General features: G+C 44.4%; 1 protein-coding gene across 1 annotated transcript; it reads right to left on the reverse strand.

Moving 5' to 3' along the window:
- Positions 1–12860: 12860 nt before the first annotated feature.
- Positions 12861–13598, reverse strand: NEUROG1 (neurogenin 1). Its single transcript, XM_004686744.1, has one exon. It carries the CDS (start codon positions 13596–13598, stop codon positions 12861–12863), a length of 738 nt encoding a protein of 245 aa, XP_004686801.1.
- Between the last annotated feature and the right edge of the window lie 3321 nt (positions 13599–16919).

Genomic DNA, 16919 nt, shown 5'->3' on the forward strand with positions numbered 1-16919 from the left:
GGTCTACAGGTAAGGTAGACCAAGGAGGGACTGTGATATTTTTGAGGGATCCCCAGTTTTCCAGTCCTGCCCCTTATGCTTCCTTTCAAAACTCTAGGCTCCACACGCACCTGCAAGTTCTTCCTATGCCCCTCACATGTCAGTGGCCTGGTGTAGCCTGTAATTGGGGAGAGACTCCTACTTCTGTTACTGAAGCAGGGACAGGTTCTCTATGTGAGCCCATGTCTACTGAATTCAGCTGCATATCACAGAAATTCTGTTCTTTAAAAAAACAAACTACATAGAAAAACCATGTGACATGTTCAATTTGTTAAATATCCATTCTCTGGAGATACTGTTACTGAAAAATTGTTTTGTTTTGTTGTTTCTTTTTCTTTTTTCAGCACCTTACAGATGACAGAGTTCTGGGTGTAGGAGATAACACCTACAGTGTGGCAATCTTGCTACTCTAGATGATGTGTTCTGGTTAAAAGTATTCAACTGTGTTCACTGTCATTTTGTCAGGAAACACCCTTGTCATTTTATAAAGGCCCATGTGCAGACTCTTGTCTCTCTGCCATTGCTTCTACTACCTGTCAGCTTTGCTGAGTTCTGTACTGTTCTGTTCTCCTCTTGATCCTTAAACACCCAAATTTCACTTCCTCTTCTTCAGAGCTCATCCCCCTGACCTGAGCAAGAGCTTAGAAGCCCCTTCTCCCAGGTCTCCCCACCCCACCACTTTCATTCAATCTTCACAATTCAATCTTCACAATTTTCATTCAACCTTCACAATTTTCTCTTGAAGTCATGGAAGAGCTTTTTATCATTGATTTTTTTTTTTTTTTGGTGTTGTCTCACTTCCTACTTGATAAACTCCTGACAGCAGGGATTGTCTCATTTTCCCAGATTCTAAGGCAGAGGCACATAGTGGACACTCAGTAAATATTTACTGAATAGGCAAATGAATTCTTTGCTTTGTAAGTACTTACAAAGTACTCCTACATAGTCACTATAGAATTCAGGTAATGGAAATCAGGCATAGTTCTTAAAAAATACTGGTGCTTTGTGGTTATTTTTTCCTCTGAGTCGAGGGGCACCACACACTCTCATGGGTGTTTCTTGTCTGCCTGGGAGTGGACAGTCATGTCTCCTTCAGAGATACAATTAGAATGTTTAAGACGCAGTGCCCCATCACAGGAGTGTTTATTAAATGCATTCACTCATTGCCCAGCACTTGCATAGTATCATCGAGAACCCTGAGTCTGAGAGTGTTTCTCACTTGCAAGTTGATAAGTTGGCCTGGTGGAAGACACAAGACTTCCATCAGAGTAAAGAATAGTTTATTATTCACAGTAACAGCAGTAACCAGAGTGTTAGCATCTTTGTGATGACTCTTCAAGCAATGATTTCTCTAGAGGGATACAAACAGGGACAGAGGACATCTGCATAGTTTCTCAGTTATGGGAGAGGAGCCCTGAGCTTTGAACCACCAACCTTGGAGGGATACACTGTGTCTAACTTCCAAGGTAGTCGATGTACTTCTTTGAAAACAAAGGGCCATCAGTACCTGTATTCATAAGGTGTGTAAGATTGTTTGAGGCTTATGGAGAATCACCTCACTATAAGAGTAGTAGACCCTCAATTTGCTGAATGAATGAGTACTGCATGCAACACTATGTCATCAAATAAGACATGGTTTCTGTCATTGGAAACTGTGTCTCCCTTCTGGGGAAATAAATCACAGGGCAGTACAACAGTTAAGAGCTTGTGCTTGGGGATCAGTCAGATATAAATCCCACACCATGACTTACTAGTTTGGCAATGCTGGCTTCAGTTTCCTCATCTTCAAAATGGAGATAATAAGATTATTATGATTTGCTAAGACAATGTATTTGTAAAGTACTTGGTTTGGTGCCTAACCCCTGGTAAGTACCCAAATAAGTGTTACTAAGTTGAACTTTACAAAATCATCATTTCTGTAGTTCAAATCAGCAATTTTATATGGCTCAATCTGGTCATATTCTTTATTATCACTAATCTTTTTCTTGGTTAAAAATCATATTTCATAAGTGATTGTGCAGTGGAGTTGTGCTCTGTGTCAGGTGAGTCTGGAGAGGAAGAAAAGTATCTGAGAAAAAGAAATGGGCTTGGAACCAGATGCGACTCTGAGCCCCACCTTCTCCTCTCATTAACCTCATGACCTTGGGTGAACCACTTAACCTCTGAGCCTCTTGCCTCATCTGTGCTATAGATACAATAATCCCTTCTACTTCAGTGGGCATTGTGAGGCTAATATCGGATGATGGATGTGAAATTGCTTTGTAACCTGGAAGGCACTGTACTCATGTATGTCTGCTTAACATGAAGAGTTCTTAAAGGCAATGAGATTTGTGTCTGGGCTTCAACCAAACTATCACTAGGTATAATTTAATATCCTTCCTAATCACAGTTTTACATTTGAAGTATAGCATTGGCCCATAAACTCAAATTGCTGCATTAGAATCAAGTTACACTAGTCAGGTTTGTATCTGAGGCCTATAGCATTTAAGCACTGTAGGGACCATCTGGTGACCAAAGAAAGATTGCCTCATTACAAAGGGTAATTGGCTTGCAGCTAAACCAGTCAATAGCTAACATTTATCAAGTTCCTTTAATGAGCTAGGCACAGTACTAGTTCTTTACATGAATTACTTCTCATTGAAACCTTAAAAAATTCTATGATACAGATAGGCGCTATCATTCTCCCCCATTTTACAGATCAAGAGACTGAGGCAAAAAGGGGGGTTGACTATCAGCAATTGGTGCAAGTGGACTGGTGAGTTACAGTGACTGACTATCCTCAATAATGGCCAGAAGTGGCCATTCCCAGTTGGTAGCATGGAGGGAGGCCTCAGGGCCATCTTCCTAGGACTCTTATAGTTGTTCAGGCTATACTTGCTGTCAGAAGTCCTGCTTCTCCCACAACCTGAAAGTGAAAGCCAAGCTCTGCTGGGGACTTGCAGCCAGTTGAAATGGCCCCATACACCAACTTTGCTGTCAGACTGCTATGCTCTGCTGAAGTGAGAACTTTAGTTTTAACTCCTCTCTTTTGTGGGAATTCTCTATGGTATGAAAAGCTCACTTTACTCCTCTGTTTTGAGCCTGAGTTCTTTCTGGATAGAGCTTGTTTCTAGTTCCTCCTGCAACCAAAGCCTGAGTTCAGTGTCAACAGATAGCAGGTTCTTGTGGTGATTCCAGATGGGATTAGATTTGGCTCCTATAACAGAGACACATGTGATTCTGTGGCTCAGAAAACAAAGTTTATTTCTCATTCATGCAGCAGTGTGAGGGAACATTCCAAGTGGCCAGGTATCTAACTTTACTTCATTCAGGGATGCAGAATTCTTCAAGTTGCTCCACCATTTCACAGAAAAACATTTCTCAAGATATATGTGATAAAAGATCCATTTTTTTCTGTATGTTTTTGGTACATCTCAGACCAAAATTTTATTAAAAATAATAAAAATGAATCTATTATCTTAATGAAAAAGTGAAGGGGGAAAAATCCCAAAGACATACAAAACATGATCAAAGTATTTTATGATCACATACAAAATAGAATATTGCATGCTATTATAAGATAGTTTACTTGAATTGCTATAGACATCACTAAATATACCTCCTAATTATCTGTACTTTTCTCATGAAGGATTTGCACTGGAAAACCTTTAGTGGCACTGGCAGGGGTATTGTCATTGTCCTCATGATTGAGGCTGGTTTGCATGACAGTCATGGGAAGGGAGAACAGAATGGTGAGGAGGACAAACCCAGTCTACGATCACTATTTATATTTTAAGTCAGGCTTATTGGGGTGTGATTTATATAAAACAGTTTACCTTTTGAAGATATACAGTTGTATATTAACAAATTGTGTAGCAACCATTAAAATCAGGATATGGAATGTTTCCCACAACCCAGTCTCCCCTTAGTCCATTCTAATTAATCTCCCTCACCCTACCCTGAAAACTGCAACTCTGATTTCTGTCTCTAAGTTCTTTTTTTTTTTCCAGATGTCATATAAATCGAATCATACTTTTTTTTTAAAGATTTACTTATTTATTCATATAGAACTGGGGTACAGGCCAGAGATGCGGAGGGTGAGAGGATTCATCAGAGACAGAGTGGGGAGCAGAACAGGCAGATCGTCGAAGTACACTGCTGAGGGGAGCAGTGGGCGGGCCAGGAGAGGTCTGCCATGCCATGTGGATCTCCTCTAGGGCAGGTGGGGATCGAACTCATGCGGAAGTGGCTTAAGCTTCTTTGTGCTGTGCTTTAACCCACTGCGCCACCAGGGAGGGCCCTGAATCATAAAATTTTTAGTCTTCTTTGAATCTGGCTTTTGTGTGTGTGTGACTTAGCTTTACGTTTTTGAGATAAATTTATGTTTTAGCATGTATTAATTAACTGCCTTTAGTTGGGTATACAATAATTTTATTCATTGTCCTGTTTATGGACACCTGGATCCTATCAAAAATTTTTTTAATTTATTTATTTATGCATACAAGAGCTGTGGAGTAGGCCAGAGGTATGGGGGCTCTGTGGGGGGGGGGTGAGAGAAATCAGGAGAGACAGAGTGGAAAACAGAACAGGCAGATTGACTGAAATACACTGCTGAGGGGAGCAGTGGTCAAAACAGGTGAGGTGTGCTGTGCTATATAGGTCGCCCCCCTGGTCTGGGGATTGAACTTGTGCTACAGTGGCTACAGATAGCTTCATAGCTCTGACATTTCTGTTGTGTGTTGCAAGGTGGTTGTACTCATTTGCTTTCCCACCAGGAATGTGTAAGAGTCTGAGTTGCTTTACATCATAGGCAGCACTTGGTATTGTCAACAGTTTTGTTTAAGCCATTTCAAGAATTGTGGTGTTAATGATATCTCATTGCATTTAGAAAGATGAATACATTTAACTTCCATTTCCTTAATGACTAATTGTATTGAACATCTTTTCATGTGCTCTTTTGCAACCTTATCGATTCTTTAATGGAGTGTCTAATTTCTTTTTTTTTTGCTCATTTAAAAAATTGGGTTGTTTTCTTATTATTGAATTGTGAGATTTCTTTTTTTGTTTTTGATACCAGTTCTGTAAGAAATTCTTTTCCCAGTCTATGTTTTATCTTTGTATTAGTTTACAGTGTCTTTTGAAGAGTAGAAGTTTTGATTTTTGAAAAAAAGATAATTTAAACATGTTTCCTTTTATGGTTCATACTTTTTTAGTTTAAGAAATTTCTGCCTAATCCAGGGTCATATGATTTCACTCTTACTTTTCTTTCTATATGTTGTACATTTAAAGTTAATTTTTGTGTATCATGTGAAGTATGGATATGTAATTTTCCATCACCACTTGTTGAAACCTGTCCTTTCTCCATTGAATTACCTTGGTACCTTTGTCTAAAATCAACTGACTATATATATGAGTTTATTTGGGGGTTATTCATTTGGTTTCATTGATGTGAGTCCATCCTTTCATAAGCATACTGTTTTGGAATCAGTTAATATACATCATCCAACTTTGTTCTTGTTTTTCAGAATTATAGATGTAGATGATAATGTCTATAAATAAAGGCAGCTTTACTTCTTTGCAAATCTTTATCTCTTTTTCTTTTTTTATTCTATAGACTAGGACCTTTAGCACAATGTTTCACAGGAATGGTAAAACTGACTACATTGTCTTGTTCTTGATTGTAGAAGAAAAACATCAAGTTGGATATGAACTAAAGGTTTTTCATAAGTGTTCTGTATCGTATTAACTATTCCTAGTTCATTGAGAGATTTTATTATGAAATTGGTATTGAATTTTTTAAATAATTTTTCTGTATTGCTATAATGAGTATATGGTTTTTCTCTTTTTGTCTATTGATTGGTATAAATTACATTGATAAATTTCAAACGTTGAACCAAATATGCATTTTTAGAATAATGTTCACAAATTATGTGTTTATCATTTTTATATACTGACTGATTCAATTTACTAATGTTGTGTTGAGGAGTTTTACATATGTGTTTATCATGAGGAATATGATCTAATGCTTACTTTACTTCTAATGCCTTGTCTTGTTTTCATATCAGGGTAGTGTTGGCATCATAAAATGAATTGGGATGTGTTTTCCTCCTTTTTTTTTTTAATGATGAACTTCTATAGAATTAAAACTATTTTGCCATAAGTGTTTGGCTGAATAAGTGAAGTCATCTGGATCTGGAGATTTCTTTCCAGAAAATCTTTAACCACATAGTCAACTTATTCAAGCAGGAACCACCTCCTGAATACCTTTGCCACCAGAGGATTCCTTCTAGACTTCTTCCTAGCCTAATCTTTCATGTCAGCCAGAGGGGAGGATGGAGAGGATAAGTCAGCCAAGGATGTCTGGGAAGACTCTCTAGAACAGGTGATGAGGGAGCTTCAGTTTGAAAGATGAGTGGTAGCTAGATAGGAGACAAGTAAGTAAAAAAGACAGAGCAATGAATGACTCTGTCCCTTGTCTTTGCAGAATGATGAGAGGGTTCTTATGTTCAAGTCTAGATGATCTGGAGGGGTTGGGTGGGCATTTAAGCAAAGGCACATGGATTTAATTCTTGGAAAAGCCAAGTGTAGTTTTGTGTATATCAGAGTTCTCTGAGTAGAAGGCTATGAGCATACCTAAGAGCTGGTCTATCTTGGTGTTTTGGTTTTCCCAGAAGCAGACCCTGGGTGAGAGTGTGACTATAGGTAGTTTTCATCTGGGGACTCAAATGGAAGGCTATATTGAAAGCAGAGACTGTCCTCATGTAGAAAGCAGAGACAACCAGTATAACTGCAATGGAAACTTCTGTTAGGATAAGAAATAGCCCATGACTACTCACATCTCATTCGTCAAAGCTAGTTGCATGGCCAAGACAATAGGACTGGAACTCTATTGACTTCAGGAGAACTGGGCTGTTGCTTAAATGCCCACCCAACCCCTCCAGATCATCTAGACTTGAACATAAGAACCCTCTCATCATTCTGCAGTAATTGTGAACAAATAGTATAGCCTACTAAGCTCACATGATGGGAACGCAGTAGCTACCCAGGTTTGTGCCTAGTAGTTTCACTATAAACATTTTCTGCTGCAAGCACTTTTGTTGAGTAACTATTGATCATAAGACAATTTTGCCATAAAAGAAAAGAACTGTGACAATTTGATTCATTTTTCATTGACAAAATAAGAAATCAACTCTTGGCAAACTGATATGTTATCATTTTCTATTATAGTAGTATATAATCTGACTTTATATTCACTGATTTCACATTTTCAGTAAATTTGATCATAGGAAAACAAAATTATATTATACTACAAGAGAATGAGAAACTTGGAAGTGCTTAGGTCCAATCCACAATAGAAAGTCAGTTCTTTGTGCAGTATTGCCATGAAGCCATGCACATTTTAAACATATTTAAATATTTTTATTTTCAGAATATATTCATATTTTAATTTTTTATTTGACTTTTAAATTTTGTTATTAATTTTTCATGTTTCATTATGTCCTTTTGAATGTTCCTCTATAGCAGAATTGCCTTATGGCCAATTAGCTATGCTGTGAAAATGTTGTCATCACACCCCTTTGAGTGTTCCTCTCTTATTTTTTGTTCTTTTATATATAAAAAGGAAAGGCAGAGTCAGTTCTTTGTTCAGGATTGACATGAATGTACACACATGAAAAACACCATTTAAATTTTGATTTTAATTTCTTGTGCTTCATGATGTCTTTTTCAAAAATTCCCCCCCTCCCCGCCGCCCCCTGCTCATGCTTTTCTCTTTTACTACAAAAGAAAATTAGTTCTTTGCACAGTATGGTCATGAATCTACACACATGAAAAAACTCGTGTTTCATAATGTCCTGCTTTTCTTTCACTGATCTTTCCACTTTTGTGGCAATATTACCTTGTGGATAAATGCAACAGTTATGCGCTGAAAATGCTTACAAGGAAACGACCTAGAGCCTATTATACTTGTGCATTATAGCACATACACACATGCATGTGTGTCTATGTATATGTGTAGGTATGTATCTGTTGTATATGTATAATATCTGTGCATGTGTATGTACATCTATATGTATATATTCAGCATATTAAGGGCCAAGTGCACTTCTTTAGATTAAATAGATATCAAATTTGACTAGGTAAAGCAGTGCTGTCCTCTGGCCCCCAAGATGGGGGGCCAGATATCTCAGTGACACAAGACCACCTTGGTATAAACTGGGTGCACACTGTCCTTTACTCTTAAGACTGAAAGAAGACATTCTGGTCAATGTCTTCCCTTCAGCAAGGGAGGGCCTCAGCAAACAGCCAGTGCAGAATCTTATTGTTGCTGCGGAGAAAGATTTAAGCCCAGACACCTGAAATCCCTACACTCAGCTTGGCATCTTGCTGCCAGGGTTGCCTGACTCCCAGCCACTAGCCGGTGGGTAGTAGCAGGTGACCTCATTGATGGTGCTGAGTGTGTGTCCTGAGCCATCCTCAGGAACTCCAAAGATTAGATGCACCCTGAGCTTATTCTTGGTTTATTGGGATGCAGGCAGCTACTGAAAATTAGCAGGGGCATCTTCCAACCTCCCATGTTCATGGTCAGGCTCTGTGATATGGAAATTTATGGCCTCTATTCCCTACTTGAACTCAGTTTAAGCAGCCTCAGAAATATTTTCTAAAGGAAATTAGGCCTTGGTAAAATTGTGTGAGGTTAGCCAGATGTGAATTGTGAAGGGACTGATTCACAAAAGGGTGCCAGTGGGCTGATAATCTAACGGTTCTTGTAAACAGAAACAGAAACAGCCCACGTCCTTTGGAAAACTTACCCCCAAACCCTCTGCAAGCTACCTCTGCCTCCGCTGGAAAAGGTGCATTCCCTTGACTCACCCTTGACTCAAGGCAGGGCTGCTAGATGAATCTGTGTAGATGGTGCCCTGGCATGGCCCTAGGGGAATTGGGAGGAGAGGGAGGAAAGACGGCCCTCAGGCTACTGCCCTGTGGCGGGGCACTGGCCACTTGGAGGGCATGGAGCAGAGTCCTTCTAACCTTTTCAGCAGAAGCCCTGCATGACAACCTCAGCCCTGGCCTGTAACTAGGTTTAAACTTACAACTGGGTCAGGCCTCGGACAGCTGCGCTTACCAACTCTTTTTTGCTTAGTTTTCATTCCTTAAGAGACAATCTTGGGCCCTCCCTGGTGGCGCAGCGGGTTAAAACACAGCACTGAGAAGCTAAAGCTACTTCAGCATGAGTTCAATCCCCGCCTGTCCCAGAGGTGACCCACATGGCTTGGCAGACCTTTCCTGACCAGCCCGCTACTCCCCTCAGCAGTGTACTTCATCAGTCAGCCTGTTCTGCTCCCCACTCTGTCTCTGGTGAAGCCTCTCGCCACCCCTGAGCCTCTGGCCTGTACCCCAGTTATATATGCACAAATAAATAAATCTTAAAAAAAAAAAAAAGAAAAGAAAACACTCGATGTCCTTAGAACAATTTGTAAAGCTCACTATGATTTGCACTGCCCTGCCTATCTGTCTCCATGTGGTCACCCCTTGTTACTCCATGGCCAGGGCACCCCCTCATGGTGCCTTCTCCCTGGGGGGCCGCCCCCTCAGAATCTCTTATCCTTCTGTCTGCCTTTGAACCTCTGCTCTCCTTGAATCCCTCTCCCCATCTTTTCAAAAAGGGCACCCCCCCACCCTGCCATCCGTGTTCCCTCATCTTACTTTCCCACCATTTACAAAATCTGTCATGAGTTTGTCTTTCCCTGCCAGAATTTAAGCTCCTGTGGGATGAGAACTTCGTCTTGGTCACCCAGTGCCCAGCAGGATGTTGAGCACACAGCAGGAATTCAAAAAAAGATTCATTAAAGAAATAGTAGAATGAATGAAATCCTTCACTTTACCCTGCCATCTCAATCTTCTCTTGCCTGATCTATCAAGGGTCTGGAAGCAGTGTGTGAAAATATATTACATGAGGAAAGTGGCAAAGAAGATCAAGGTAGAGAATACATGAGGATCTTCCCCCCAGGTAGATGCTGTTGACATAATTAAACATGTCAGCCAGTGGGAAGTTCTATGCTCTGTAACTGGTTAGAATATTCTAGTAACTCCCAGCCTGCTTTCACAGACACCAGTGGATGAAGGACAGTTTGCTACAGGAAGGAAAAGGCTCCTGGTGGTGACCATTTTAAATCAGCTTCTTTCCCCCTACTTGGGGACTCTAGGAAGAAAGTATTAACTGGTACTTTGGGCCTAGATGCCATCGCCACACACACCCCTCTGACATGTCCCCCTCAGTCACTGGTTGTGGTTGAAATGTTTATTTAGATGAAAGGTGCTCTGGGCCTTGTACCTTGAGTTATGAGCCTATTTTGGCAACATGGTTGGGAATACATCTTGCTCTCCTTGAGTCTCTGGGGTCAGGACATTTCTGTTTTCAGTGCCTGTTATAAAGCAGTTAGTTGTGTGAGACAAAGTCCCTCTGCAGCTGCTGTTTGGGGGTATTTGTTTGCTGGTGGTTTTGCAAGGCTTTTAGACAATGATAACATAATAGGCTGTTTTCTTCTGGCCCAGACACGTGCACCTACACCACGGCTGAGCAGAGTCTCCAGAGGGGACCTGCCTCTCACCCCCTCAGAAAACTGGAGGGAGTTACTGCCAAGCATCCTAAACATGGGAGAGCAGAAAATCTGAGGTAGCTCCTTCCTGTGTTTTGCTTCAGGAAAGGCAAACCTAGTAGAGTATACTAATTTCTGCTACACACAACAGAGTGGGGCCTCAGGCAGGCCATTCAAGAGACACAACTTCTTCCTTGGTGCTCATAGCAGAAACTACCAGTTCCATACCATTGCAACTTCTGAAGTGTTTCTTGGAGGACTCTGTCTCTGCTGTAGGACCGTTAGAGAAGGCATATGACTTTCTATAACCTGAGGATGATCCTTTGTATCTGAGAGAGGGTTCCTTGCCCATGGCAGGGTTTAGTGAATTCTGCTGGGGACTCAGCATGTAAATCTGTGGATCGAACTCACTAGGACATGTATGAAGAAGAAAAGTACGTCCACAACTGGAAAATGCTCTTAGTGACCAAACTTCTAGCCTCTCCCTGCTACTATTTACCTCCTAAACAGGTATGATTTCTAGAATACTATAGAATACTAATTTTTTTTCTTAAATCATTTTTACCTCTTCCTTCTAAAATTTTACCAAGGAAAGAAATTTTGTTCTTCATGAAAGTAACTTGTTAGCTGGGAGGATAGGCAGCAACAGCATTTCAGGAGAGCTCCCTCTCTGGTAATTATGCATATTCTGAAATTTAAAACAAAAGCCACTGCTGGCCAGTACTGCTCACTAATTGTCAGATAACAGAGAAACACTGCATCAGAAAATCCCCACTGAGTTTAAGTGGATGATTTCTCTGGCAACAAATGTAGGCTTTGGCTGTCCCCCTAAGGACTGGTTGAGCAAGCCAGGGCCTGAACTCTCCACACACTTCCTTTCACCCACTGTGAGCACAGCATGTGTGGGGAGGAGAAGAGGGGTGCAGGGTCCCTAGCTCACAATTTTAGGCAGCTGTACACCCCACCCAGGAACACCACAGCAACATAATTCATCCCACACCTCACAGCCAGGGTGATCCCAGCCTCAATGGACAATAATTTGGAGGCATTGTTTACAAATCAATTCTCCCTTCTAAATAGGCTGTTATAAGAGTGGACCCTTCTGCTTGCCTAGCCTGGCCCACCTGTCACTGGGACTTCCTAGCCAGTGGTCACACTGTATTGATCTTTTTAATCCCCTCTCTTTGAAACACAGAGCCAGCTGATGTGGAGTTCCTCAAAAGAAAGACTCTCACCGCCCCTACCTCTACAGGTAGCTGTGTATCCGGGGCTAATTCCCCACTAAAAAGTCTTAATTGGCTTATGGGGAGCCTGAAAGATCTCCCTTGTGTTTACAAGGTGAAAGGAAATGATAGATCCCAAATGCCTTAGTCTGTCTTTATCCGTTTCTGGTGGAAGTCAGGTGCATTTTATTTTTTAATTGTTTCTGAAAGGACTGGAGGGATTGGAGGTGGGTGGAGATAGTGTTTCACGTTAGTGGTTGAGCTGCCAGAGGAAGGGAGGAAAAACCACAGAGAAACATTAACATTAGACAAGAAACTTGGTGGCTTATTATTTTTTTTACTTAGTTTTTATTTACATGAAACATCTGCAGTACAAAAATGTAAACTTTAATAGGTCATAATAATAGAATAAACTTTTTATGTACAAAAATACATTTTCATATGAATGAAGCATCTTGAATAAATTAAAGTACTCTCCAGCCCGGTGCCTGAATAGCTATGCAAGAGGCTCCGGTTCTTCCTAGAGCAAGCCTGCAGTGGTGGGGGTCGGGATCCATAATGCATGAAGCCCACTCCTTGTCTCTCCTTTTTAAGCCTTTTCATTGTATTGTCAGCCGGCTCAAACCGAATTTTCATGCTCGTTTTTCTTCATTAGAGTTCTACAAATTGTAAAATTGACTTTTCACCTCGTCTTCAGGGGCTGATCTGTCCCTTTTCTAAATCACACTGAAGTGGTGGCTGGGGTCAGCTCTGAGCCAGCCACAAAGGAGGTTTTGTGGAGTTCAGAAAGTGCAAAAGGAAAGGCCGTCTAGGGGCGGGCAGGAGGGGCTCAGGGTTGAGGGCTGGAGAAACAGACCAAGTGGCAGCCACCATGAGGGTTCTGCGGCCTAATAAGCGGCTCAGGTATCCCCCACCCTTTAAAGCGCCTGCTTTCTCTCTCCGTCCGGACTGGGATCTGGAGCCCCATCTACTGCCAGTTCCCTGGAGGAGTGGGGGGAGGATGACGGCGTCCAAAAAGAGCCTAGTGATAAGGGATGAAACAGGGTGCATTGTGGAGCAAGTCTTTTGGCAGGCCAGGGAAAGAGAAAAGGGGGTCGCCGGGGCCATAGGCGAAGTCTTCCGAGGCGGCTGGGCTACAGGGGTCAGAGAGTGGCGAGGCGGCGGTGGCGCAGGGGGAAGCGGCTGCACCAGAGCCCCAGGACTCGGCGTCGCTGGCGGGGCTTGCGGGCGCGGGCAGGCAGGGAGTGCACGGCGGCGGCAGGAGGCGCTCCCGGGCACCGCCCCCAGACAGCCCCTGGTCTGCCAGGCGCAGCGTCTCTGCCAGAGCCCAGATGTAGTTGTAGGCGAAGCGCAGCGTCTCGATCTTGGTTAGCTTGGTGTCGTCGGGAAAGGAGGGCAGCACGCTGCGCAACGCGTCCAGCGCCGCGTTCAGGTTGTGCATGCGGTTGCGCTCGCGGTCGTTGGCTTTGACGCGCCGGCTCCTGCGCAGCGAGTGCAGCAGCGCCTCGGAACGCACTCGCGCTCGGCCCCTTCGGCGCCGCCGCTCCTGTTCCTCGTCCTGAGTCTCTGCGACGTCTGACGTCCCGGGAATTTCGGGTGCAGCCCTGCGGGCGGCCACTGATGGACCCGAAGCGGAAGCTGGAGGTTGGAGTCTGGCACAGTCCTCCTCGTCAGTGAGGAAGCCGGAGAGGTCACTGCTGCTACTGCTGTTGCTGGAGCAGTCGAGGTCGGAGAGGCAGGTCTCCAGAGAGGCTGGCATCGTTGCGCAGTGTTTGACCGACGGAAGGCTTAAAGGGCACTTGGAGGGCTAGAGCCCGAGCTCAAGATAGGACCGCCGGGGCACTTAGTTTAGAATCGCCCCGAGGTTATTCTGCGCCTGCTGCGAGCGCAAAAGCCTGGAAGGGCACCCCCGGAACTTGGCCTCACCTCCTCGCCTCGCCTGCAGGGGCCACGCGCCGGGGCCGGTCTCCTGAGTGATCTCGCCGGCGATCAGATCAGCTCGTGTGAGCACCGAGTGTGGCACACGACCGGCCTCAGGACCCCTTAAGTACCCAACGCAACAATGGGCGCCCCCTCCTTCCTGCCACCTCCGCCCCCGAAGCAGGCCCCAGTTGAATGGAGCTAGGCGGCAGGTCAGCCCCGTGCGGCGCCCGGGTATTTGCATAATTTATGCTTGTGGGGGGCCGCCCCCGCCCCTCCCCCCACCCGGAGCGTGCCCGTAATTACCGCGGGCCAATCGGCGGCGTCGCCGGGCCCCAGGAGCCCTCTCCAGGCTAAGCCGGTGGGGGCGTCTCTAGGCAGTGAAACCCAGGCTGGGGGGCGGCGGGCGATTAGTGGCGGAGGCACACTCCTCCGGGGGCGGGAGGGGCGCCCCTTGCTGGCTCGGGATGGGGAGGCGGGGCGCCGGCTGGAAAATGCGAGTGGTTCAGCGAGTTGCAGAAAACTGAGACAGTCGGGAGCCTGGGTTCTCATCCTCTCCCGCTGCTGAATGATTTTGACTTTTCTGAACCTCATTTTTTCCGTCTGTAAAATGGGACACAAGTCTGCACAATTGAGAACGACATGAGATCGTGTTTGTGGGACACTTGGCTGGGCGAGACTTTTGTAGTGGGGTACCCGGTGAATCGTTGCCATATGCAGTGTCGTCGGAAGCCAGGTAAACTCTACACCAGCAGTATTGCGAGTGGCTTGGGGAGGACCGTGGAGCACAGAGTAGGGCTATGCCCTTCCTCCCCGCCTTCCTCTCCAACGAGTCGGAGAAACAGTGTAATGTCTCTGCTGACCATCACCTGAGGGTGAGAGTTAGAGGAGCAGTGGTGAAAAGTAGAAGAACCAATGGGCTGATTTCCTAAGTTGGTTGGCGTCTTGTCCCCCTGGCTCCCCCACCCCACTCCCCTACAACACAGACCAAAGCCCTCGTGTCTCCCCTTGCCCCCACTCCCATCCCTTTTGTAGCAGCCCTTGCCACCTCTGTGGCACCCTGGACTGTGAGCCAGGGAGGACACCTGGCTTTACTGGCTCTGGAAAGAGGGTAGTCAGCATCCAGTGGAGCCCCCTCCCTGTCTCCTCCCAGCCATACGTAGGAGCCTATTCAGGAGTCACTTTTCTCCTGTCACCAATAAATGCTCTTGATCAATTGAAGCTCAGACACCCCCCACCCAACTTTGTACTTAGGGGGAAATGATCACTCAGGAACAGCACCAGCTTATGGAGACTGGTTAAAAGCAAAACGAACACCTTTCTGGAAAGTCTTGCTACATCTGGGGTGGGTCTTGGCTGTGGTGTCTGCTACTGCCCTCAAAGCTGACTGACCAGGATGCTGTTTCCATCCTGGAGGGTTCTGTGTGGAGGCAGTGAGTCTTGACTAGCTTGATCAGTTTGCTTTCTGACCCAGCAGACTCTACCTAGACCTCCTGCTCCCCAACATCTGCACCCCACACTTATTCTCAACCTTGGGGGAAGGCTGGCCATATCATATAAAGGCTTTGTTAGAAGTCACAGAAAGTGATTTTCATTAGTGTAAGCAAAAAGGGAAAGTATTGGATGGTAGCAGGCATCTCAGAGACCCAAGGGTTGCTGGGATTTGTGTAAATCTGCAGGAGCCCAGGGGTCCTCACTGTGTCTTGTCTGTTTCTCTCCCTGCTTCGTTGCGACTTCAGTACACTCCTTTCACCTTGACTCAGTGACAACTCAGAGCCCCTGTCATAATAAATGTCCAAAAGTGATGGGGCTTAAGCAGCAGATACTCTCTCACATTTCAGGAGGCCAGGTTCATGGTCAGTCAATAAGGAATGACTCCTTTTTGGATACTCTCAGGGAAAATTCCTTCCTGCCTTCCCTAGCTTTTGGTGGCTCCTGGCAGTCCTTTCAGTCCTTGGCATGTAGTGGCACCACTTCAATCTCTGCCTCTTTTTCCTTGGCATTTTTGTTTCTTCTTTTCTTTTTCTTACTCATTGGTCATTGGGTTTAGGGCCCACCCTGATCCAGGGTGAGTTCATCTTGAAATACCCAAATCCTGCTATAAAGACCCTACTCCAAGTAAGTTGACATACTGATGTGTCTTTTGGGGAGTCATTATTCAACACATTGCAATCCCTGCTTCAAATTCCTGGAGGAAAGAATCTGGTTGTGGAATAGGGTCTTGTCAAGGGCCCTTTGTCATAGTTTGACTAACTTGTGTATGAAGAGCTTTTCCACTGAGGAGTTTGAATGTGTGAACACCTTTTCCCATTCCCAGAAGTAGGGTGTGGCCATATGATGTTAGTGGGTCTGTGGCCTCTGAGCTTCTGATAGTTCAGAATGTGCTTGAGTCATGGAATGAAAGTGTCCAGGAGTCAGTGGGTGCCCTGATCTACTACTTCTTCAGATGTGATTCTGCTCTCTGCCCTCCTCCTTTTTCCCCTACGTGTGGTTCTCCAGCCTTCCCATTGAATGCAAACAAACAAACAAACAAACAAACAAACAAAGAAAAGAAAAGAAAAGAAAAGAAGAAGAAAAGAAAAGAAAAAAACCAGTAGGACTTTTTGTTTGAATTGGCCAGGTTTGATGTCTGTGATTTACTGCATAAAACACCAAGTTAAACACTCAGGCTTCCCACACATAGAGACTTATGGTTCTTGTTTCACGGTGTGCAAGCTACGTTGGCCTGTCTGGGCCAACCATTGCTTAAACTCTGGGGTCATAGGGGTAGACACTTTGCTGATGGAGGCCATTGGTTTTGAATCTCATATGCCTATGAGATATATACAGTGTAGATAGTGCCCTTGGGGGTACTTCATCCCTCCGCTGCACCTCATGCATGAAAAACTGAGGTGAGAAATGGAGAAGTCTTTTCTCCAGCTTGTCTCAGAAATCCCTGGTGGTCAAACTAGGACCAGGCTCAATGGTCTTTTTAGCCCTCTTGCTGTATTTTCTATCACAAGCAATAAACAAATGGTCACTCATGGCATCCTTCCCTGTGCCAGGAGAGTAAGGCAAGGCCTGAGACTTTGGGGAGGCCATAGAATGGTAACCCAACACTGAGGATTCACTAAGGACACAAAGATGAAAAACATCTTGTATCCCTCAAAGGGAAAGGGAT

This window comes from Condylura cristata, unplaced genomic scaffold (genome assembly GCF_000260355.1).
Source record: "Condylura cristata isolate star-nosed mole 26May11 unplaced genomic scaffold, ConCri1.0 scaffold00021, whole genome shotgun sequence".
In the NCBI taxonomy this organism is placed as follows: domain Eukaryota; kingdom Metazoa; phylum Chordata; class Mammalia; order Eulipotyphla; family Talpidae; genus Condylura; species Condylura cristata.

What these genes read in the sequence shown, in the direction of transcription:
- NEUROG1 (XM_004686744.1), bottom strand. Translation starts at nt 13,598, where the DNA reads ATGCCAGCCTCTCTGGAGACCTGCCTCTCCGACCTCGACTGCTCCAGC.